Below are 24,764 nucleotides of genomic sequence, written 5' to 3'. Positions count from 1 at the left end.
CTTTTAAAGGTGTGCCTCAGGATCAGATTATGGTTGGATTTTTTTAAAAAAGCGAATCCTTGTCGTTTAACAGAACAGCGTAGTCACTGTGTGGTAATAAGTTCAGTTTTAATTTAAAACTATATTCTGGTTTTTATGCTTCCAAAACTTCTGCTTTCCCCCTCATTCTTAGCCAATAGATTCGGAAGTTATTCATCCTATTTCTACTCAAGTACTGCTTGACTTTACTTTCTTTATCCTGTATTTCTTCCTTCTCAAAAAATATTTATTTATTTATTTGGTTGTGTTGGGTCTTAGTTGCGGCTCGCCGGCTCCTTAGTTGTGGTATGCGAACTCTTAGTTGCGGCATGCATGTGGGATCTAGTTCCTGGACCAGGGATCGAACCCGGGCCCCCTGTATTGGGAGCACGGAGTCTTAACCACTGCACCACCATATCCTGTACTTCTTAATAGATGCCAATAAGAAAGTAACAGTTTCTGGAATCTCCTTGCACTCTTCCATCTTCTTTCTGCTTGCCAAATTGTTGAAACACTTTATAATCGCAGATCCCCATTATTATTAGTCTGTCACATTACTCTTTTCTGAGAACTCATTTATCATTAGCATTGTGGCTTACTACTATATTAACAACTCTTATTCACAATTAATTCCCTACCACTTAAAAAAAAAAAACACCCTACTATCATTTCTTCCCCTTATCAGGTTCTTTATTCTTGCTAATTACTTATGTGGTGCTTGCATGTCTTCGCATAATTTTCTTTTTTCCAGGGCAAGTACATGAGTGGGATATTCCGCAAATCATTCAATGTCAAAGACGACCTTTCTGATGCCCTTTCAGGAAAAGATGCCTCAGCTGGCTGTAAAATTTGAGTAACAACCCCTTCCCCTGGATGTCTAAGGTGATGCTCTGTTGCTTTTTGCATATAGTGCTACCAGGTAACTGGATACAAATGTATTCTCCTTCTTTTGTGGATAACATCTTCTCCCTCACTCCACTCTACCCCGCCCGCACACATGTGATGCTTACAGTTTATCCTTTTTTAAAATACAACAATTTTGTTAGAATATATTTAAAGATTGAATTCTTCATCATTATTATTCTCTTCACTTAATAACAGCTTTCTTGAGATATAATTCACATAGCATAAAATTTCATTATTTTCTGCTGGCTACCTGTGATGTGAAGATTCATGATTCCCTTTAGGTAAGGCGGTAGTGAACGTGTGAAATGTAATTTGTAAGCTCAGGTCATCATCTTGAACCAAGAGCCTACCCTGATGCTGACTGCTGCTGCCATACTGCTACTCCTCCTCCCATCTGTTCCACTGGCTCCATCTTGGAACACACTTTACATACTCCTGGCTTTCTCACTGGGTTCCTCTTCTTTCTCCATTGTTTTGCCAGGTCCAATCCTCACCCTTCCTCTCCTCTCATTCAATACACTCTTCCTGGGTAATCTCATCCACTTCCTGGCTCCAACTGTCATCTCTATCAGTGGTTCTCAAGCCTCTCTCCGAACACTGTTCATATGGAAACAGTCTACCATCAGTAACGTCTCTCATTAGACACAGCAATTCACAACTGCAGGGACATCCTGGGATCTCAGCAGGTGCACTTATAGCTTGAAGAAGCACTTCTCCTGTCTAGGGACCTTCAGTCGGAGACAAGTCTATTCCATCTCTGGAGGACAGCGTCACCATCCACTGAGCTGTCCAATCTGGAAGCCTGGAGGTCATGACTACTAGACTTGAAGACAGAGATGGTGTCTCTACAGTTCACCACCATACCTCACAGAGTGTCCAACACACAGCAGCACAACAAATATTTGTTGAAGGAATGAATTCAATCACTAAATTCTGTGGTTTCTAATTCATATCCTTTCAACTCATCCTCTTCTTTTCACTGGCACTGTTAAGGTCACTATTATTGTCTGCTGGTTACTACTGAAGTCTCCTAGCCTCCAGTCCTGCTTCCCCCAACCCATTCTCCACGCTACAGTCAGTTATCTTTTTCAGTTATAGCAGTACTTACCATCCCTCAACTTAAGGCCCTTTAAAATCAAACGTAAAGTTCTCAACAGGCATATAAGTCTTAATTCTCTTGACTTTGTACATAGCATTCCTTCTACTTAAAGAACAACTCAGGTATCTTTGTAAAGCGAATTTCTTGATGCCCCCAAACTGAATTAAACATTCATCTTATGTGCTCTCTGAAGTATCCTGTACTTTCCCTGCTGCTGCACCTATTCTGTCTTGTAGTTGTCTGTTTACTTGTCTGTCTCCTCAACTACACTGTAAATTTTGATGGCTGCGCCAATGTCCTGTTCACTGTATCTCAATGCCCTGCAGAGCTCCTGGCACAGAGTAAGCATTCGATGACTATCTGGTGAATGAATATATTTTCAAATATCACCAGTGACCATGCAAGTAGATAACTTTGGAATTTCATCATGGGACAGGGATTCCGAACCCAGTTGGGATCCATAAATAGGTACGAAGAGGGCATGAACACCATGAAATGGTACCCAACATTCTCTGTGTATATACATTTTTGAGGGTAACTTTCAGACTGCCTAAAGAGTCAATAATCCTAGGAACTTAAGAAACATTACCGTTGGAGTTTATGTGGTTAGAAAGGAATATTCTAAAGTATATTACAAACGAAGAAAAACAAAATGGAGATACACACACACAACACAGACAAATATACACAGAGACTGACTTAATGCTATCAAGCCTTATGGTGAACCTTTTACTGAAAAGGGACAAGAATCAGAGAAGTTAGATAGCTGCAGGAGGACTGAAGAAAACCAGAGGATGCCAGAAAAAGAATTTAGAAAGGTAGAACAGAGAACGAAAAAGAAATTCTGTCTACTCTGCCATTTTATATACGGTCCTTACGCAGCCAGCGAGTGAAAGGTTAGGGCTTCATCACAAAGGATGTCGAAGTCTGAAGATACCTGTATAGTTTTGAAAACTGCATCTTCAGCTTTGCCATAACGCTGCCTAACTTCAGGACAGCTCTGTCCCGCCACTCTAGTTGTCTTTGCAGTTCTGTCCAGTGAATCCCTGTCTAGACACGGGCCTTCAACAGAAGGAAAGAAAGAAAAAAGGAAGGCAGCGGCCTGGGCTTATGAGAAAAGAGGGGCAGGGAGAGGAATAGGTCCAACGGTCCTTACTATTCAGGTGACCATCTTTCTCTGGCTCACTCTACTCCTTTGTCTTTATTCAGGGTAAAGTTTATGCACTTTAAAATTTTCAAGAATCTTGACGAGATATTATGCACGTTGGTAAAGTAAGGAAATGTACTTAAGTTCTGAAAAATACAGGTAGTTTTGAGAGTTGTAGGTGTTTTTTATAAATGTTGACTATGGTCAGCCTCTCCCCACTAATTTAACATGTAATGAAGCTAGAGAATATGATTTTCCTTTCTTTCTTTTTATTTTTTTTGGGGGGGTGGTATTTCCACATATCAGCATATAACATACTATACTGCCTGTTTTGCTTTAGAAAATGCAAACTTTCATATAATAAGATGTTGTTACTAATCTACTGAAGTAGGACAAGTACTTCAGAGGGGATGACAGGCTTGATGTTGAGTGTTTCGATGCTACCCAGCCGAACTTCCAATACCGTAGGGTCCACGGTGTAAACCTGATCTTACACATTCAAGCTGTCTCCGGCTGTGAAACAAACCTTGCTCACATGGGGACTAAAAATGGACCCTTTCCTCATTAGTATCATCTTTCATCCAAAGGAAATGAAAGCCAGAGGATGGTGAATTTGGTCAAAAGGCCTGAAGAATTCATTGACTGGTTAATCAGCCTCTAAATAATCAGGAATGGCCCACAAACCTATAAAGCAATTCATCCCCATACCATCTAACATCAGTCTACAAGAACAGCTCTGAGTAATATACAGATACAGGAGCCTCATGAATTTAACACAATAATCCAACAGTGTCTTACTTTGCTGCAGAACTCCACTGTATAAGATGGACAAATTGTGATTGTCAAAACAATAGTTTCAAAGAACCAAGTAAGAACAAAATAAGTCTTTTAAAGATTCTATATTTACCTGTGCTACCTGAAATCTTTGTGAGGTCCTAATCTACTAATAAAAGATATATTCTTTTAAATCAAATTGATAACTGAGGATTGCTCTGGGTATATTCCTGATAAATTTATGGTGAAATTTAGTGATCAATTATTCTGGCTGGAAGTTGGGGTGAAAGGGGAGGAACAGGAGAGAAAGGGGAAAAATTACCATTTATCAAAGTCCCATCTAACCGTGTACTTATTTGATGCAAGAATCAATTAAAAAAATATTCCAGGATGCACTTAAGAGTTGTAGTTGAGTTTTGCCCTGTTATCTACTCAGATATCCTTTTTGGCAAGACACTGCTGTTAATGATTTATTGAAATCTGGTTTACACGCCATTGTACTCATAGGTAAGCAGAACATGGCACTGAGAAATTGTGCTTTATTTTTTCCATAGCAGTGTGTGGGATTCTGAAACCCTTTCAAATGCTACTGGGACTATTTTGAGGAAAGAGAGAAAGATGAGAATGGAAGAAAAAAATTCTATAACCTCGTTCATTGCCTGCTCTACTTGCATCCTTATCCTTAATCTGCTCGAAATCATTGTGTCCTCCATCTTCTTTAGGTTTTACTGCTGCAAGAGAGACCCAGGTTAGGAAGTGACTTGAGTATGACGCCAGGATCAATGTTGACAATGAGATGAGAGCCAGAAGTGAAGCCAGAAGAGGCTGTGAAGCCAGAACTGGAAATGAGTTGTTGGGGGTCCTCACCATGTGACATCTACAATATACATTCCATTCATCCATACAGGTGTGGAATTTACAAAACCAAACAGATAATACTCACCCAGAGGATAAGGGTCTACTGTCATTGACATAATATTATTTGGTACACTCTAGCTGAAATGCGCACATTATTAAGATGTTCTTAACATGTTACTTCCGGGAAGACTTTTTCTGGTGAAGTGTAGAGTGGAAAGGGAACATGGAGCAAGACGACACGGATGGGCATCACCTGGGAAATTCAGCAGTCCGCTCCATCAGATGCCCACAAGGTAGTATTTACCTTGATGGGCCTTGCAGACTCTGATACCTGATTCTCATTGACTGGACCCAGGAATGCAGACTCATGCTAACAAAACTCACAAGACACTGATGTATTAAAAAAAAAGAAGGCGACTTTATTATTTACAGTGAACAACAGAAGACTCAGGCATACTGAATCTGCATCAGTCTGTACCAGCCTGATAGTGAATTATCTCCTTGGGAAGGCAAATTACCAGAGGGAAGCTTGGTGCGCACGGAAGCAGAGCAAGCGGAGTTAATTATGCAGGATTCCAGTGCAAAATGGCATGAGGCTCTGCAGCTCTGTACCACAGGGTTATCCACCTGCCAGGCAGGTTGGATGCTTGCCTCAACCTGGCAGGTGCTACTGGTCAGACAGTGCTTTGTTAGGCATCATGACAATCACATTAATAGCTTTTCTTTTTCTCTGTTTTGGAGACAGAGAAAATGCTCTTCTGATGGACATTTTATATGTTTGTGTGTTTTAAAGATGTCAATACCCTCAATTAGGTTACAATCAAATCTTTCTGCCCAAGGAGTCTTTATGTCTCGTAAGGTCACATTGCCTCCCTTGGCTTTAATCTATTAGCTGTTAATTTCTTAGGTTAATTTTCAGAGAGTATTTTCATTTTCCAGCTTTCTGGGATCAAGAGGGGCACCACATGGTGGACTCCACATTTGCCTACAGGTTCCACAAAGTGTCAGTTAAATTCAAATCGACCTGTATTCACTGTGCCAACTTTACGCCCACTGCTGTGCCAGATACAAAATAATATTCAGAAGTGTAACAAGAGCCTCTAAGGAAACATATCTACTGGATACCTATAGCCCTAAGTTCTTCTTAAGGTATACTTTTCATTCATTTTTCACTAGCATTTATAGATCCTCTCCTATATACCAGGATTAACTAGATATAAGAAATACAAAGATAAAAATTGTCTTGTTCCCTTTAAGAGCTTACAGTCTAGCAAAGGAACAAGACATTAAAAAAAAAAAAAAAAAAAGGTACTTTGCCAAGTGGTATGGAGCCTGGTGGAAAGCATACTTTTATATATAAGGGGCAGAGACGGAAGCCATATTTTTTTAAAAATCTATTTCTAAAAAATAATAAATAGTAATATTTAAAAAATGTAACAACAGTGGTTTGAAGCACAAAGTGTAGTAAGTTCCTTCCTCGCTTCTTCCCCCCCCCATTCTACCTCTCAAGGTTGTCTTCAGGAGTTGGAGAATACTCTTTCACATCTTTTTTTCTGTATTTGAAAAGCGTACACACACACACACTTTTGCATCCCCCAAACACACATATTTTTACACATATATAAACATAAATTTCTATATTTTATCAGTGTGTGAAATTTATATATTACACATTCTACTTATAAATATACACACACATGCACATATACATTTATGTAATATACACACGTGTGAGATCATATTATTGTTTTATAACTTGTTCTTTTATGTTTAATTTTTGGTTATAAGTTATAACATGTATACAGAAAAGTACACAAAACAAATACGCTCAGTTTGGAAAATAAATTACCCCACAGAGCTCCCACTAGGTCAATAAACAGAGAAGTCTGAGTACCCCAACCTGCACCGCCCCCAAAATCATTACGCTAAATTTTATGTTAGCCATTTACAAGCTTTCTGTGTAGTTTTGCTACCCATGAGGCAGGCAAAGTCCAAATTTGCCTGGATCAGCAAACGTCCTCAGGGTAAAAGCAGCTTTAGTTCTCTAAAGAACACTTGCTGAACTCCTGCTTTTCCTTATGGTTCCTTAGATTTTTCAGGCCTTTGCTGCTCTGAGGATGTTTTCTTATACATATTCAACAGTTTCAATAATTTTCAGCAAGATAATTGTTCAAATAACTTAATCAGCCATATTTCCAGTAACAAAAATTGGTGTCACTTCTCAATTTCTTCCTGTGTTACAGTTCTATGTATAAATGTAGATTCTTATCTACTAGATCCTAACTCCTTAGGGGTTATGAGAAGTAAACATCTTGGATTTCCCACAGCATGAATAGTGAAATATGCAATAAATGCACAAAGACCAAAGAGTAAAGGATTGGAAAAGAGAATGAATGTGTAATTACTCCTGCCCTTGAGGAGTTTCCATTTTCTTTTTGTGAGGGAAGATGAGATGTATAGGTATAAAACAATTTGACATGAAACAATTTGAGGCAATAAAGAGATATGTTTAAATGAAATCACTTATATTCACTGACATGAAGAGATTTCCAAGATATATTGTTAGGTGGGGAAAAAATGCTGTAGGATGGTGTAGGTGCGTAAAATATATCTAAATCTATAGCTATCTCCATGTGTGTAAATAGGTGTGTGTGTGTGTGTGTGTGTGTACGTGCCTGTGCATATTCTTGTTTATACACAGAAATACAACCGTAAAGACACATTACAGTGGTTACTTCTACAGACTGGAATTGGGAAGCCAGGAGTGATCTTTTCACTTTCAAATATCCTATCTAATATTTTTACATGAAGCATATATTACTTTTATAGTTAGGGGAAAATTTTTAAATTCTATTCAAGGGCAAACATATACAACAAAGGATATCAAGAACTAAAAACATCCAGGAAGACAGACATTATTGGGGAAGGCTTCTTTGAAAAGGTGGGACTTGAAATAGGTCCTGCAGGACTGGTGGAGTTTAAGTTAGAGGGCAGGAGTGGGGGGAAAGTGGGCTTGGTGAACAAGAGTTGTGCTGCGAGCAGACATCAGGGGAGAAATTAGAATGGTACCTAGAGAGGACCGTAAGGAAGTGCATTCGCCCGGCTAAAGCTAACTCCAGTTTACATTGAGAGGTAGGATTAAATGGATGGAGAGCCAGGGCATAAAATGTGGAATGTCATTAATATTAAGAGTTTAAAATTGGCTTGATGGGAAACAGAAGTCATTACAGGTTACTTTATGAAGTAGTGATATGAGATAATATTAACCTCGTGGACTAGTTTGTGTAGAATGAAATCAAACGTGAAACATCCCTGGTAATTTGTAAAGTGCTAGATCAGTAACTACTGGTTTTATTAAGTAAGTTATTAAATTAAGAGTCACATTTTAGGGAGACCACCTTGGTATTCTTGCACAGAATGCATTACAGGGGGAGAAAGACTCAGAGCAAGGAGATTCCTTAGCAATATCATATACTTGAAAGAGCTTACCCAGTTTATACAATCTGAAAAATGCAGATAACTGTCCTACCTCACAGGACCGTTTTAATAATTAAATGTACATACAATGGCATGGTCAAAATGGATCAGTTCATTTCTTCTCAAATGCTCATTGTCCAGATGTACATTGATAAAAGAGCAGAACTGATGCCTTGGTCGTGGGAATGGAAAAGATAAAGCCCGGAGATTTTTCTAAATAACTAATCAATAAAGATCTATTTATTGGATGTAGAGGATGAAAGAGGAAAAGATAAAGACTTCTTGGTTTCCGTCAGGGAAGACTCGCAGAATGGTGACATCCCTGACGGAAACTGACCTACGTCTGCCACCTACAACATTTTTGGAGTTGTGACACTCTTACCATGTGAGTTTCAACTCCTCCATCTCTCTGTCACTCTCAACCCACAACCCTCCCCACTTGGGTATAAGGCAACCTCCTTGCATTAGTACAAATATGGCTTGAAATATTTTAAAATAAAGGTGCATTTATATTCATTTTATTTTGGAAAAATTTTTTCAAGAACACATAAAAACCTCAAAACAACTGAGACATGCAAAGTTTCTGACTATTCAATGGTTGCAGTGGGCAAAACTTAGCAATACCTTGTTCAAAATCAAAACAAACCCTACATTTGACTTTAAGGAAGAAAAATTCTAGGCAAATGAAATTTGACAGAATTAAATATCTTTGCGGTTTAAAATTATGTGGATTTGTATTTTTATCATATTAAGGCCCAAATCACAAAATTATGAAAATCAAAAAAAGGATCAATATAAACTAATATAAGTGATGATTTAAAAATTCTTTTCTTCCAAGTGGATTTTAACTGCTGAGTGGCATGTTATAACCCTGGGCTGCAGTCTTAAAGCAGGGTTTATTATAGTTTTAACAGTATTCCAAAAGTTTCAGCTGGATACTTTTTGTTGCCTAGCTAGAGGTCAAAAGCTTGAGGATTATTACATGATAGAAAACAAAACTTCAAAAAACTTAAAAAGTGACCCGTCATACTTCAGACTCCTTACTTTGCTGTAAGGTCACATTTCTGAGGAAGATGACAGAGTTGGTGATTGTGTAACTAAGCCTCCAGAACTACTTACGACTCTGGAATGTGATCATGGTTTTGCAATGGAGTTGTTCACCATCGTATGAAAATCTTGGGAGATAAAATACCTTGTTTACCTGCTAGTTCCTGTCAAGAGAATAGCTCATTCACACATGGTACCACAGTACTTTAGTCTAAACTCCCAACCTGCATTGCTTGGTACGAATGATTCTATTTTAAAAGAATGTTAAGAATATTTCTACATACTTGAAAAGGTAAACAAAAGAGGGAGGACGGTGGGGGAAGGGAGAGGAATGGGAGAGAAGAAAAGAAATGCATCTTTGCTTCACAGTAACGTGGAAAGGGGGAGATAGGAGAGGATGCAGATGAAATGAAATGGGCTCAAGTTGCTACTGCCTGGTTGAAGGTAGAGCTGAGTGCACAGAAGCCCATCTTCTGCGTCTACTTTGTATGTTGAACTGTTCCGTAATAAAACGTTTAAAAATAAAAGGCACATACTTAATTTTTGAAGATTGTCTCCTAACTTTTTACCTAATAAGGGATAAGACAGTGCTATTAATAGTACTGCAATAAATATGTCATCTTTAGAACACTGATTTAAGATTTCAGGAGTTCCTGAGGCTTATCTGCCCAACAATAACAAAATTTATGCCAGATAATAATCCTTATTCTGCACATCGTACTTACATAAAGCACTCTCACATCCATTATCTCAGCCGCTCTTCGCATTAATACTCTGAGATCTGGCAGGTAGCATTCTCATTTATGAAAAATACAAGGCTCAGAGAAGGTAAGTGAATTTCGTTTCTTTCTTTCATTCATTCCACAAACATTTACTAAACACCTGTGTCAGGCAGATCTGTCCTAGGTATTAGGAATTAAAAGACAAAGAAAATGCGATTCCTTTTTTCAAGCGGACAGACTTATAAAACAATTAAATGACGATGTGATTCACATGCTACAATGAAGTGTTTTTCAAAACAGGATTTTAACTATGACCTACAGTAAGAAATACATTTTACATTACAAACCCAGAATACACAAACATGTTTAAGTGAAACAGAAGTTTTAGGAAACACTACTCTTCCTATACATGATTCACACTGTGGTATTTTTTAATCTACCCCATTCAGTGTCTTTTCTTTTTTAATAAAATGCTGGTTACAACCTTTTACAATGGGTTGCTGCTTAGAACATTTCATTATTCACTAGTGGGTGTGTCCTACAGTGTGCAAAAGTGTCAGGATGAGTATGATCAGAGTTCTGTGGCAACACAAAAAGAAACAAAACTGTTCTAGGTTAAGAGAAGGGCCTGAAAGAGGTTAGTCTCTGAGTACTTATCAATATTAAAATGGCAGGTCATAAAGGTCTTAAAGGTCATAAAGGTCTTAAGAGGCTTTAATCACTTTGCTTTTACAATAATTGTGCTGTTGCACGCTGGCCAAACACAAAGCAGCAACAGACTGTGAACTCACTGAAAAGCTACAGAAACAAGTTGTTTTCTTGAAGGGATGGCAGCAATCATTTATTCATATTTACTAACTCTTCATTATGTGGCACAGCACCTCCTGTCTACTGGATCATCCTGCTACTACCTGTAAAACAACTATAAACATCCTGAGACTGTAAGGTTTACTCTGTGACTAACAGTCCTAAATATTTGTTTTCTCAAAAATTCTCTGGAAGAAAGACTTAAAAACAAGAGACCAGGATAATATGTGTGAGATGTAAAATCAGATACTGTAATTTTTATCAACCACAAATCTATACTGTGATTTTGTTCAAGGCCTTAATCTTCTATCTCAGAGTCTCAAAACTTTGCTGTCTGTCCAGGCAGTTGTGTAGCTGCTGTGTACAGAGCTCAGGGAAGAGAAGAGGCAGCAAAAGCACTAATATCTCAAGCAGCTGCCCCCTGCTGTCTAACAGAGACAGGGTCAAGATCAGGGAGACCCATCGATTTGATTTTGCTTTGTCATTTCCTCCAATAGGAAGGTTTCCATTTTCAGGTACTTGTTCTGAGAATCTATTTTGCCCAAATGCACCAAAGGCTCATTTTGTGAACTTGACCTAGTCTGGCAAGTCCTTTGTGCCTTTTATCCAATAAGCAATAAAAGAGAAAAGGTGCTTTTCCACATCAGCATGTGCTCAGCTTACAGGAGCGCTACTATTCCTCGGGCATTCAATAAATATTCATCAAGGATACTGATATTGACACTGAGCAGAAAATAGACAAAAGGAAGAAAGTTAATTGGATTTCATGAAATGTAGAGGAACTACAGCTGTTTCTCATCCCTACTTCCCCAAAGGGAAACATGGTTTGAATATCAATGATAAAAGATTTTGTTGGCTGACGTATTCGTAATTAAAATCAAACCAAACTGAACCAAACCAAAAACATCAACCAGCATTTGTGCCTTTAATCATATAATTGGAGGGTTTTAGTAAATTGAAAGTATTCTGGGTTAGGCCTTATAGGTATTAACTCAGTAACAGAACGATGGCCAGAAGGAAATGAAAATTATAGTTTTGAGAAAGTCACTGAAAAGCATAAGCCATTTGTAAAGACATTCTGAGCTTTGGATGAATCTATCTGTTTGCAAGACACGTTTAGGGTTGATACCTTTGAATATTCTAAGAAGTCTAAATAGGTGAATGAACTACAGTCTAAAAGACCTTCATGTTTTAGACTACACAAAAGATTTATTTTACGAATACTCTTTAATTTAGACCAAGTATAACAGTTTCAAAACTCTCTAACTATTTAGTTGAGAATCAACTGATAAAACACTAAAACAATCAACCACCAGAACATAAGCTTGGTATTGTGCTCCTTCTATAATCTTTAGGACTCACTTCCAACTTTGTATGAAGCATCTTCAAGGGACTGCACTACTTGAGGCATCTTGAACCCATCATGTCCAAAACCAAACTCTAATTCGCTTCTACCCTTTCTTTCCTCCTGCCAACCTCCCAGAACACCCATTCTTCTTAGTTAATTCCAGTGATCCCTGAAATGAGTATGCACAAGAAAAATCCACAGGAGAGGGGGTTAAATATTAAAACTTTCATACTGGATTCATGCTCAAAAGTATTTAACTGTTTAGAATATGTGATTTTTAAAAAGTTGAGACAACTAATCTAATCTAGGCCTCCTCACTGCCTTCAGACCATCAGTCTACTAAGGGCTTACGTTCTTTCTCAAAATCTCTTCCACTTCTTTTCCTTCCATTTCCACCATCTCTTCAGTAGCTCAGCTTCTCCATGTCTTGCTGGGATTTCTGCAGGAGTCTTCCATCTTGCCTCACTTCTTGCAACATCTTTTTCCAACTCATTCCTTGCTCTGCCACTAGAAGTACCTTCACTAGTCAGATAATATCACTCACTAAAAAAAGAAAAGAAAAGAAAGCACTACCTACACAATATTCCAAACACTGGAATGTGGTTTTTACAACTTTCTATACTCTTAGCTCAAACTAGGAAAGCAGTGGGAAAAAAAGCATGACTTTCAGGCCTAGGTTTGAGTGCTGGCCCTGCCTCTTATGAGCTTTGTGACTTAGGCTTCCTGACCTTTTATTTCCATTTTCGAATGGTGATATTAATAGCTCACAAAACTGTTACGTAAATCAAATGAGATCATCTATGTATGAGAAGGAACGTAACACAGAGCCAGACGCACACTGATCGATCGTCAATTGTTTGATCCCTTCGTGCTCTAGGTTCACCTCTTCTACTGCCCTCTGCCTCGCTCCCATTACACCTGACCCCACGACCCTGGCACGTCACACACCAACCCATCTGCAAGACATGATTCCCTCAGATATGACATGCGCTCTCAGGCCCCTGTGGTTCTGATTATATTTTACACCCTCGGCCTCGTATGTCCTTTACTGCCGTCTCAATGAAATTCTACCCGTGCCTCAAGGCCCAGCTCCAATGTCAACTCTTCCAGGAAGTCTTCCCTTTATTCCGCTGATCAGAATTAACCACTTTCCCTTCGTGTTCTCCCTGCACACTGTTTACAGCTTTACTTTTGTATTGATTTCTTTGCATTATAATATTACTATTATATTTGTATTAAATATAAAATTATGTTTACATATGTTACCTGCATGAATTATAAGCTTCTTGAAGGCAGAAAGCATGCTTTTCTTCTTTTAATTCTCAGCCGTTAACACCTTGTGCTGGAAGGGATTTAACAGAGGTCTGCCGATTGAATAAATAAATGTATCACAACATTTCCAAAAGGAGTAAATTCTCACCAGAACAAAACACCAATCACTTGTCTCAACTTTTGAAGTAAGTTTTAGAAAACAACGTCTACCTGAAAAATACACTATTATTTAACCTTTACAACACATAAATTAAAAACAAGGAAGAAATGACTTAAAAATGGTAAAGTTTTGACATTTCAGGCTCAAAGAACAAGATATTATTTTTAAACTATTAAACTGATAATATCAATTGTCATCCACCGACAGCCTACTAGTGAGTGAATATTAATAGAGGGTAATGATTCAGAGGAAAATCATGATACATACATAAATGGAATATTAGACATCAATTAAAAATCATATTTTCAAATACTTAATGAACTCACACTATACTGAGTGAAATAATCAGAACACAAAACGGATCCCAATCTTGCAAGGACATATTTTATAAGAAAAAAAGACTAAGGAAATACAGAAGACATTAATATGTGGTTATCTCCAAGTGGTGGGACTACAGGCAATTTTTATGTTTTGTCTTTTATATTATCTAAATTTTCTACAACACATGCATTTGTATAGTTAGAAAAGTAGTTTTTAAAAGGATTGAACATCAAGAAATTCTAATTAAAGCTTAACCAGATTTGCAAATACTAAAAAAGTTATTAGCCCAGTAAAAGACTTCCTGCTTCTTAATATTAATTGCAACATATCTGTGTAGACATGATCAAACACGGAGAGTTAATGCTGTAGTTTAGAAAAAGATATGAAGAAAAGTTTTCCTTAATTCTAAACAGAAAGCGGAGTAAGTAAACATCTGACTAGTCATTCAGTAGGCAGCAAAGCACCAGCTCTGGAGGGGGAGAGACTTGGTTAGCTCCAGCTCAGCCGCCTGTCAGCTGCCCTACTTGCTTTGTCTGAGCTGTAGTCACCCTCTCCACAGATGAGGGAAAATCCCCATGTTTCCTCACGGTTACCTGCAGAACCCATGCGGACACCGTTAAGGAGACCTCTACCCCAATGTCTAGGACATGGAAGGTCCTCTCCCATCTCACGTCTCACAGATCTGGAGACTGTCCAACCCGATTGGAAGATGGAAGAGGATGAGTACGGGGGTTCATTCTGACGTGAAGGGAACCAGAAAGGTTGGTTAAGCTTGCTGGGTAGTGAAGGCTGATTCTAAAAGAGACCCTGGGTGATTTCGGCTGCACCAGCTGTGGCCGTGAATGTGGCGCTCCCTGGTGGAGCCCTCTGCAAAGTGGGATGGGGCCACTAAAAGGAAGCTGATAGAGGTGGGTGAACGGGTGAAGACGGGGGACTGGGAAGGACACAAACAGATGAGAGAGAGGGAGGAGGGAACAGGTTTCGGGGGGCAGTGCCACTGAAGGGGCGGGGAAAAGCGGAAGCTAAGGGAGAAAGTGGAAATAACCAGATGGTGGAAGAGGGAGGAGGGAGGGGGAGAGAGGGAAAGTTGTCTCTTCCTCTCCGCTGTCCTCCTCCCTGAAGTTTCTCCCCCTTCGCGTTTATTCCTCTGCTTCTCCCTCTTTCCTACGCCCCCCTCAACTTCACTTCCAAAGCCACACTCTTATTCTCAAGAGCCACTCCTACTCCCTCTCCGACAAGTGGCATTCCTGTCTCCAGGAGCCAGGAAGTGGAAACCTAGAAAAACACTGGACTGCTCTGCAATGCCCAAACTGGCTGCCCAAACCCTCAAGGTCCCCAAGCGTGGAGGATAACATCTAGAACTGACCCCGGCTGCAGGTATGAGGGGCACAGCACAGAGAGAGCAGCTGTTCACCTCGCTACTTTCTGTTCCTGGCCACCCGCTGTCCTCATTTGCACTATCTTCAATCACAAAGGATGCACTGTCTTCAATTACAAACGACCCACGCGAATGTCCCATGATTAGAATTTACCCTCTGATAATTGTACGGTCACCTTCCTTTCCTGGCACATTTATAAAATGTTATTTTAAAACGTCAGGATCGGACATGTTTCAAACAAAGAACACACAAAGACTGGGCCATGAGAATATTTATAGTCAAAAATCATAATGTCCTCAGGGTAGGAATGCATTTATTTCCAAAGTACATCACCTCGACTCCCAATATGTCACTTTAATGTGCCAAGGAAAAGCTCAAGACAAAATGCTTGATTCTGGTTTTCTTGAAGAAAATTTTATGTATTCTTTTTTACAAATAAATATAAAGGTTGTACTGAATCGAAAGTGTAGATAAAGTGTTACATATGTGGGTGCTGAGTGGGGGCAACTTCAGAGACGGAAGGATATACTTTGATAAAACTGGAACAAGTCTATTAAAAAATCATCTTTTGGAAATCATTACTTGAAAAATAAGAAAATGCTAATATTGTACCAGGAAATGCATTCAATCCCTAGTTAAGGTGTGTTATTTTATACCTCACCAAACAGTAGGATAACCTGTTTACAACTGCCAAAGGCTGTGCCCCCTCTAGTGAAAACTCAAGTGTCCTTGCAAACAGCTCTGTTCAGCAAATACGTATGATTTGCTCCCATATTAAGAGAACACTTCCTTGTAAAATGTACCAAGAAACAAGAAAGGGAGCATCTTACTAAATAAAAACAAATGTACCCCAAAGCTATTTGTAATGAGGTGGATGGACCTAGAGTCTGTCATACAGAGCAAAGTAAGTCAGAAAGAGAAAGACAAATACTGTATGCTGACACATATATATGGAATTTAAGGGAAAAAAATGTCATGAAGAACATAGGGGTAAGACAGGAATAAAGACACAGATCTACTAGAGAATGGACTTGAGGATATGGGGAGAGGGAAGGGTAAGCTGTGACAAAGCGAAAGAGCGGCATGGACATATATACACTACCAAACGTAAGGTAGATAGCTAGTGGGAAGCAGCCGCATAGCACAGGGAGATCAGCTTGGTGCTTTGTGACCACCTAGAGGGGTGGGATAGGGAGGGTGGGAGGGAGGGAGACGCAAAAGGGAGGGGATATGGGAACATATGTATATGTATAACTGATTAAATTTGTTAAATAAAAATAAATAAATAAATTTTAAAAAAATGTACCCCAAAGCACAATACGAAACAAATACTAACGATCGGGGACCTCCCTGGAGAAACTTCTTCCCTCACTGTACCTTTAGACCCTGCGTTGTAGGGGATGCTGGCAAACGACTGGTTACGGGAACAGGGTGGGCTGGTGCTTTTTACGTCTTCCACTTCTCTTGCAGCTCTCAGGAACTGAGACTGAGCCAAGGAAGAAACAAGAGCGGCAGGGCTCTGAATAACTGGTTAGTAGTGTTGACTGTAAGAAAGGAATTGTTGGGTTTGAGGTGAATGGAGCTGAAGGCACAGGAGGTTGTCAGAGAGCTTAAAAGAGCCGCAAGATGAGAAGCGGCACCGCCTTCCATTGAAGGAAAAGGCTTTCCTGTTAGCTGAGCTGTTTCCAGGCACTGCCCCATGGTGCCTCTCTGAACGGCAGAAACCAACACTGGTTTAAGAGCTGATTTTAGTCTCTGAGGTAATGTGAAAGAACATTAGGTTCTCAGACTCAGCTCATTTTAGGGATCAGCACACAGAGCCTAAGAAAGGTAATGCTGGGTAAGCAGGCAGTCTCTCTCAGATGTAGCCCACTTATGAAGCCACTTCGTTTTGGCAATAGATTTTAGCAAAAGTACTCCAAAACGATCACTAATTAAAAAAAAGAATCTCACAAAAGAGATCATATTATCACTGGTGTGCTGACTTCCCGTTTTCTCCTACTTCTAAAGAGTTCTTTCTTTTTCCTCAACAAAGCCAGTCAACAAGAGGCAGTTTACGTAATGGCTAAGGGCATGGACTCTGAAGCCAGATTTTCTGGGTTTGAATCACGAATGTGAAGCTGGGCAAATTGCTCAACTCAATATCCTCAATATCCTACTCTGTAAAATGGAGATGATACCACCACCCAACTCACAGCACCTTGAACAGGGCTGGCTACACAGGAAGTGCTCAAAGAAGGTCAATGATTGTTACTGGTTTAAAAGAAAAATGTTACTACTGCAAGGTAACAACATCCTTGTACCTAGGCTTTAAAAAAAGAAAAAAAAGCATATGACGAATGTATTTAATAACTTGTACATCTGCCTTTCCAAGTTAAGAATGTACTTCTTGAAGGCTTACTAATTTTTTGTCTCAAATATCTCAGTTTCTGGCATATAATAAGAGTTCATAAATGTCTGAGTACAGGAATGAATGAAAGAAAAGGAACAAAGCTTTGTGGATCAAATAAGGCTGTAATATTTGCCGTATAAATAAATTCAGATTTAGTGATCTTTTAGTAAGTGCCTACTTTATGCTAGACCCTGAGTGACGTCTTTAAGTTGTTTTAATTAATACATTTCTATGGAAAAAGACACATCTATGTAACTGCATAATAACAGAGTGGCTACTGGGCTGTGCTGAGACTCATTTAGACTAGGCCCTTTCAGTGCACAACCCAGAAAGGGCTGGTTAACTAAACCCTGCTGAACTAATTTTCAAGCCATACAAATCACTAACTCATTTATATGCCGCCAAAATGTAGCAGCAGAGGGACCACACGACCAAGACACAAGGGAAGGCTATAGCAGGCCTGGCATTCTCTCCTCTAGATCTAGGGCAGGGCAGTGGTACTCCTTTGGGGTACAAAAAGCACCTTGGGGATATTTTTAGCACCCATAAGGCCCAAGTCAGAAAGCCCTGCTTTAAAGGATCTCTTTAACCACAGAATAAGGAAATACATTATTAGATTCAGGACTTGGCAGCAACTCCATTTCCAAATGTTAGTTTTCATGAAATCGTTATGTATCTCAGGGAAATTTCACATCGATCTCAGCTCTTTTACGTTTTACTTTATTGGGAAGAAAATTCTAAGCCAGCATAAATGAATAAGTGGATTTCAGTCTTCTGAAAGGGCTTTTTGGGTGTGGTTGAGATAGCTAACTTTGCAAACTTAGCAACACAGGATACATTATGAGTAAGTCCTTTCCTTTTTTTTTTTTTTTTCCTAAATAATGATGCTAACTCACCAGATCCTTCTGAAAGAGGTCCTTTTATTAATTTCAATGAAGTCAAGTACAGAACAAGTTGTAATATGAAGCACCATTTATGCAACTATGTTGAAATTCTCTGCCAGAGTTACATCTCCTCATGTAAGAATTTTATGGTAAAACAATTTCAAATATCAATCATTAGCTTAGGCTCATTTTGGTTTTAGGCTGTCTTTCTATACAAATCATTGAAATCCTAAGGCATAGTGATAGTGCCCTTCAATAGAAAAAAAAAAAAATCCTGTTCCCCACAGTTTATAATAAAAGAGCTGAAACCAAGCCTCAATTGAAATTATATTGTTAGGCAACTCCAGAAACTAAACACAAAAACATGTTAAAGTAAAGATTGCAACATCAAGGGAAAACCATCCTCATATATATAGTTTTAGATTCCCAGCCATTCCTAACCCCAGCCCAGATGAGATCAACTGAACCTTCAGAGGCTTTCCTGCAGTGAGCCAACAAGCCACTCACTCCTTTCTCAACCAAACGGGTTACCCAGGGAAAGGCATGCAATGCATTTAAAGGGCCAATAGAAATCCTGTGGGTGGGTTTGGTCTGCCTTTCAAAACCAATGAACTTCCCATTATATAACCTTTAATAACAAGAGAGAAGTTTACAGTCATACACCCAACTAAACTCCAAGGCTGCATGCCTCACTGTACTTTTTTTTTTTTTTTAGAAGAAGCAGTAAGAAAAAGTAAAAGAAAAAGCTTTCTGAATGGCACAATCCATCTTGTCAAGTAATGTCGGAAAATTAATGAATCCGACTTGGTACAACTTAAGCTTGTTTTTTTGCAATGATTTTCATGGCAGTCTGATGTTTTCGATCAGAAAAGCCCAAGCATCTAAAACAAAACCTCCATGACATGTTATTAATTCTTTATAAAATAAAGTAAGTCCTTAACCACAGGAGAATTCTAAGAATCTGGCTTTTCCAGAAAGCCCAAGAAAAATACTTTAGTTTCACCATTCTCAAATTCATTTGACTTTGAAACAAAATAAACATATTACTCTATTTAATATCTTGCACAAGCGAATTCACAAGAATGAAATGTGTTCAGAGTTCCTAGAAAAAAATGTAGCAATACAGGCTGCCAACTTGTTCAATGTCAAGCTCTAGGCAGTATAGCCGCACTAGCAGTAAATGACTCAGAGTGAGTCACGCTTAAGCTATTTTTGCTTTTAAAGTACTGCCAGGCACTGTGTTAATATTCAACCCAGAGTAAATTTAGCCCAACAAGAAAACAAGTGTTTCCATGGTTGCTTCTTCACAGTGTTTATGGTATATAGGCAGCCATTAGGCACAGGAATCTAGCCAGATAAATTAAGTAGGAATGCTCATCTTTCATTTATAGCCAGGCTTTGGAACACTGGAAACGCTAAGTGCAACTTAGGCTGTTCTTTCATCTCATTCTGTCTATCTGCCTCTCCAGACCCCTAATAGCCAACTACACAGAAAGGATACTGTTCATGATTCATTTAAAAGTTTGTACCATTAAAGTACCTTTAGTGGATTGTTGTTCATGGATTTTATTTGGCTCCTTGTTGTTTATAAATAAACAACAAGGTCCTACTGTATAGCACAGGGAACTATATTCAATATCTTGTAATATTTTATTTGAGTCACAACCACTTACATGTCTCTGATGGTGTAGCCACAGGGGACTAAAGTGCTTTAAAAGTATCTAGCAAAACCAGCAGGAAATGTGGACTACAAATACCAAATGGAATCATTATACAGTATCATGTACAGTGAATGGTCAGAGTCTGGTAATATGAACACTCACAGGGTGTTTAAAGAATACTGGTTGTTCTAATTCGAAAAGATACATGCACCCCAATGTTCATAGCAGCGCTATTAACAAAATATGGAAGCAACCTACGTGTCCATCGACAGATGAATGGATAAAGAAGATGTGGTATATATACACAATGTAATATTACTCAGCCATAAAAAAGAATAAAATAATGCCATTTGAAGCAACATGAATGGACCTGGAGATTATCATAGTAAGTGAAGGAAGTCAGAGAGAGAGAGACTAATGTCATATGATATCACTTATGTGTGGAATCTTAAAAAATGATACAAATGAACTTATTTACCAACAGAAACAGACTCACAGACACAGAAAACAAACTTATGGTTACCAAAGGGGAAAGTGGGGGGAGGGATAAATTAGGAGTTTAGGATGAACAGATACGCACCACTGTATATGACATAAATAAACAACAAGGACCTGCTGTATAGCACAGGGAACCATATTCAATATCTTGTAATAACCTATAATGGAAAGAATCTGAAATTCTCATTCTGAGAAATGAATGGCTAATATCTGACTGATCTAAAAAAAAATCTCAGTTTTTCAGAATATGCTATTTCTATTGCAAATGCACATGGAGTTCTTACACTTGAATAGCACAGTGACTACGAAGTAGATGCCAGGACCTTCCCCTAATTAAATCCACCTGTCTATTTATAGCTGTTAGAATCCTCAGCTTTATCTACAGAATCTACGCTGCAGTCCTATACCATGGTTAGCTATTCTGCTCAGCAAAGAAATATTACAGCTAGCTATCCCAGCCCAGGTTTTCAAAGTAGGATGCATGCACCCCAGTATGCAAACTCTTAGAACTTTTATTTAAAATTAACTGTTGTCTAAAAAATGAGGGGAAAAAAAAACTTTGTTTCACTAATAATGTATATACCGACATTATGCAGACCGTGTATTAAAAATGAATGAACAAAATATCAGGAGGTGTATGCTCCTCCGGATGGGGGGGAACAATCAGAAATATGTGGAGACCACTGCTTTCATGAACACAGCCGCCTGAAGGACACAACCTTCTCTTCTTCATGTTATATCCCAGTAGATGTTTGTTTGTTTGTTATATTTAAATGGTCACCGGCACAAAGAAAGTATAGTGGAAAAGCCTAGGTCAGAAAGCAACTGGAGAAGACAGAGAAATGGTAATCCGAGCAAGGCAAGTCTGGAAAACAGCCACACAAAGCACCCAGTAATGACAGCACTGGGCACAACGACAGTCCCTTTGAGTCAAAAAGCTGACCAGTTAGGTCTGGCTTGCGTGAATGGCATCTTAATTCCCACGGAAAGCATCTAGCGCAAGGCTTGACATATAGTAGATGCTTAGTAAGTCTCTGTGGAATAAACAGATAAATTATAAAACTGTATCCCTACAAAACACCTCATTTGAAACCCATGTATTCTAAAGCTCTGTATTTGTTACCTCTCTGTTTACTGTATAGGTAACTTTCACAATCTAAAAGCCTAAGGGACAAAAACAATTTATCAGAATTTCTTGCTTCCTGACAACCTTGATCACCGATTTCACTAACTCTACCAATACCAGGGATCCTACTTATCTGTACTTGAAAGTTCCATATTAAGAGGAATATAAACAGTAACTAAATCTTTACAGTAGGAGCATACTAACATTTACGCAGAGGCAAAGATGGGGAGGGATGAAGAGTTGAAGCATGAGATTTTCGGGGCAGTGAAATTATTCTTTATGATATCATAATGGTGGATACAAGACATTATGCATTAGTCAAAAACCCACCGACCATTTGATCCAGTAGTTCTACTTCTAGGTGTAAAGACTTGAAAGCAGGAATTATAAATAGATATTTGTATACCAACGTTCATTAGTAGCATTACAGCCCTGCAGTGGAAACGACCCCAGTGTTTATTGATGGATGCATGGATAAACAAAATGTGGTATATACAGGCCATGGAATCTTATTCAGCCTTAAAAAGGAATGAAATTCTGTTACATGCTACAACATGGACCATGAAGACACTGTGCTAAGTGAAATAAGCCAGGCACAAAAAAGACAAGTATTACATAATTCTACTTATACGAGGTACCTAAAACAGTCAAATACACAGAGACAGAAAGCAGAACAGTGGTTACCAGTGGTTAGGGGTGGGGATGGGAACATTTAATGGCTATAGTTTCATTATGGGATAGTGACCAGGTGCCAGAGACGGATAGTTGTGATGGCTGCACAACAAGGTGAATGCACTTAACGCCACTGAACTGTACGTTGAAAAAATGTTGGAACGATAGATTTCATGTTATACATATTCTACCATCGAATCCCCCCAAAGAACAATACAAAGAGTGAATTCTAATGTAAATGGTGGACTTTAGCTGACAGTAATGTATTAATATCGGTTCATCAACTGTAACTGACAGACCACACAAATACGCAAGACGTTAAAAATCGTAGCTGTGGGGGCAAGGCAAAAATCTCTGTACTATGTGCTCAGTTTCTCTGTAACCCTAAATCTGCTCTTTAAAAAAAAATGTCTATTGATTAAAAAGAAAAATCTAAACAAATGACGTTGCTCTGTGGCAAACTCCTTTCTTTCATGTTGTGCCCTGCACTGACTCCCCAGTGATCTGTTTCCTTATCCAGGACCCTTAGTCCCTTTGTCTGGACCCTGGACCCCCGCCACTCAGCCTTTTTGCCTGGTTCCAGCCTCCTTTTCTGCCAATTCTGATCTCACCCCTTTAACGTTCATGTATTTCCTGGTGTCCTAGAGGCCCAGATTCCGGGTTCTCTTGTTCCCATGGGCCCTGGATGCTAATACGGTTTTCCAGTTTGTCCACCTTGCTCTGACCTATGACTTGTCTTGACCTCACTGTCTGTGTATATTCTGGCTGGAAGTGACCGGGCTACTACTGACCCTTGGTACTCTAAACCTTGATATAGTTCCCTAATTCTGTCTACCAACCTTGTGTTTATCTGGCTATCAAGCCCAGCCCAGCCTAATGGTAATTAAATATGAAGAGTGCTTGGGGGTATGATATTGGTACGAAATGAAAATATTCAAAAACGTTTTTTAAAACTAGAAATAAAAATGTTCTTTATTCAGCGTAAAATGCTTCTCTATTAAACTCTTAGGGGCAGATCTTTATTCTACCTTCTAATTTCCTGCTTTAATTCTATGGTCAAAGGGTATCCTAAATGTAAAGCAAGAATTGCAAACTTAAAGGGCTACCAAGGAAACATAGTTAAAGTGTACCAGAGATAAGACAAGGGAATGGTCAGAATAGTGACTGAGAAGCACAGAGACAGAGAATAGAGACAGAGACAGAGACAAGAAAGGGGGCAGCATGAGTGCCTTATGTAGACTCTACTGTTTAAGACACTGAGTTTGAGCCAAACCAGTCCATAAAATGTTTATTTATCAAAATACCAGAGAGAAACTTAGGCCTAGGAAGGCTATGGGCATTCAAATCACATTTCAGAATGGTGAACCCTTTGGCCAAGTGAGGATGCCATTAATAACAGGACTAGTTTCATTACACTGTTGGGATGGAGACAACCCTGTGAAGGCTGAAAAGACATTCTTCTAAGGCCTGATGCATTTTGCTGCCAGTGTTCTCAAGAAAGAAAATTGTATGGATGTGAATAAAGGCTTAAAAAGAAAAAAGAGCACAAACGTCTCAGATTTCTTTTTCATAAAGGGGTTTACTCTTTTAAAGCCAAATACTTAAGTTCTCTTCTTTCCTATCCTCATTTTATAAAAGGGAACTGAACTATGACCAGTTGTTATCATTTACTGCCAAAAGCAATTTTTGGATCAGAAAATATTATTACACTTTGATCCCAGAAGTCTTAAAAACAGATTAGAGAATGTTCTTCACTTTGAGTCCATGACATGAGACAAATGGAACAAAGTCTCTGCTTGCCTACCCTGAGCATTTGAAATGAGCAGATGAATTAGAAAAAGGCACACATTCCTCCGGGCACATGGGGCACATGCTTTGGAGATTAGAACACAGACCGGTATTTAGCCACCCCTTGCCACCTCAGCCAGGCGCTTTTGTATAGTGTGTAATAAACTGTACAGCTGTATACAACAAACCTCTCCCATCCCACCGTTAGAAATGTTATTTTAATAAAGGAATTAGTTTGATTCCGTGAGTCAGTACTTTCTAGCCCGCTGTGTCTCTGTATCTGATCAACAATCCCCAACTTCCCAACTATCTAAGCTGTCAAAATAATTCATTCCCTGGCAATGACTTTCAATGGTTTGATACTGAACCACTTATCCGAATCCTTCCCTGCCTCAAACTTCAGCCTGG

At 38.9% G+C, this 24,764-nt stretch overlaps 1 protein-coding gene across 2 annotated transcripts in view; it reads right to left on the bottom strand.

The window, feature by feature from the left end:
• NSMCE2 (NSE2 (MMS21) homolog, SMC5-SMC6 complex SUMO ligase) overlaps positions 1-24,764 on the bottom strand; it is a gene marked incomplete at its 5' end in the record, with an annotated part of 215,920 nt that overhangs the window by 100,914 nt on the left and 90,242 nt on the right. The window contains one exon of one of the 2 annotated variants that reach the window (XM_079722855.1): positions 4,592-4,675. The exons of the other annotated variant lie outside the window; for it this stretch is intronic. Coding sequence (XP_079578981.1) covers positions 4,592-4,675 — 84 coding nt within the window. The remainder of the gene's footprint in view (positions 1-4,591; positions 4,676-24,764) is intronic. 2 annotated transcript variants of the gene reach the window in all.

This window comes from Hyperoodon ampullatus (genome assembly GCF_949752795.1).
Source record: "Hyperoodon ampullatus genome assembly, chromosome: 17".
Lineage (NCBI taxonomy): Eukaryota > Metazoa > Chordata > Mammalia > Artiodactyla > Ziphiidae > Hyperoodon > Hyperoodon ampullatus.
The sequence above is the reverse complement of the archived record's forward strand: the minus strand, read 5'-3'. Positions and strand labels throughout refer to the sequence as shown.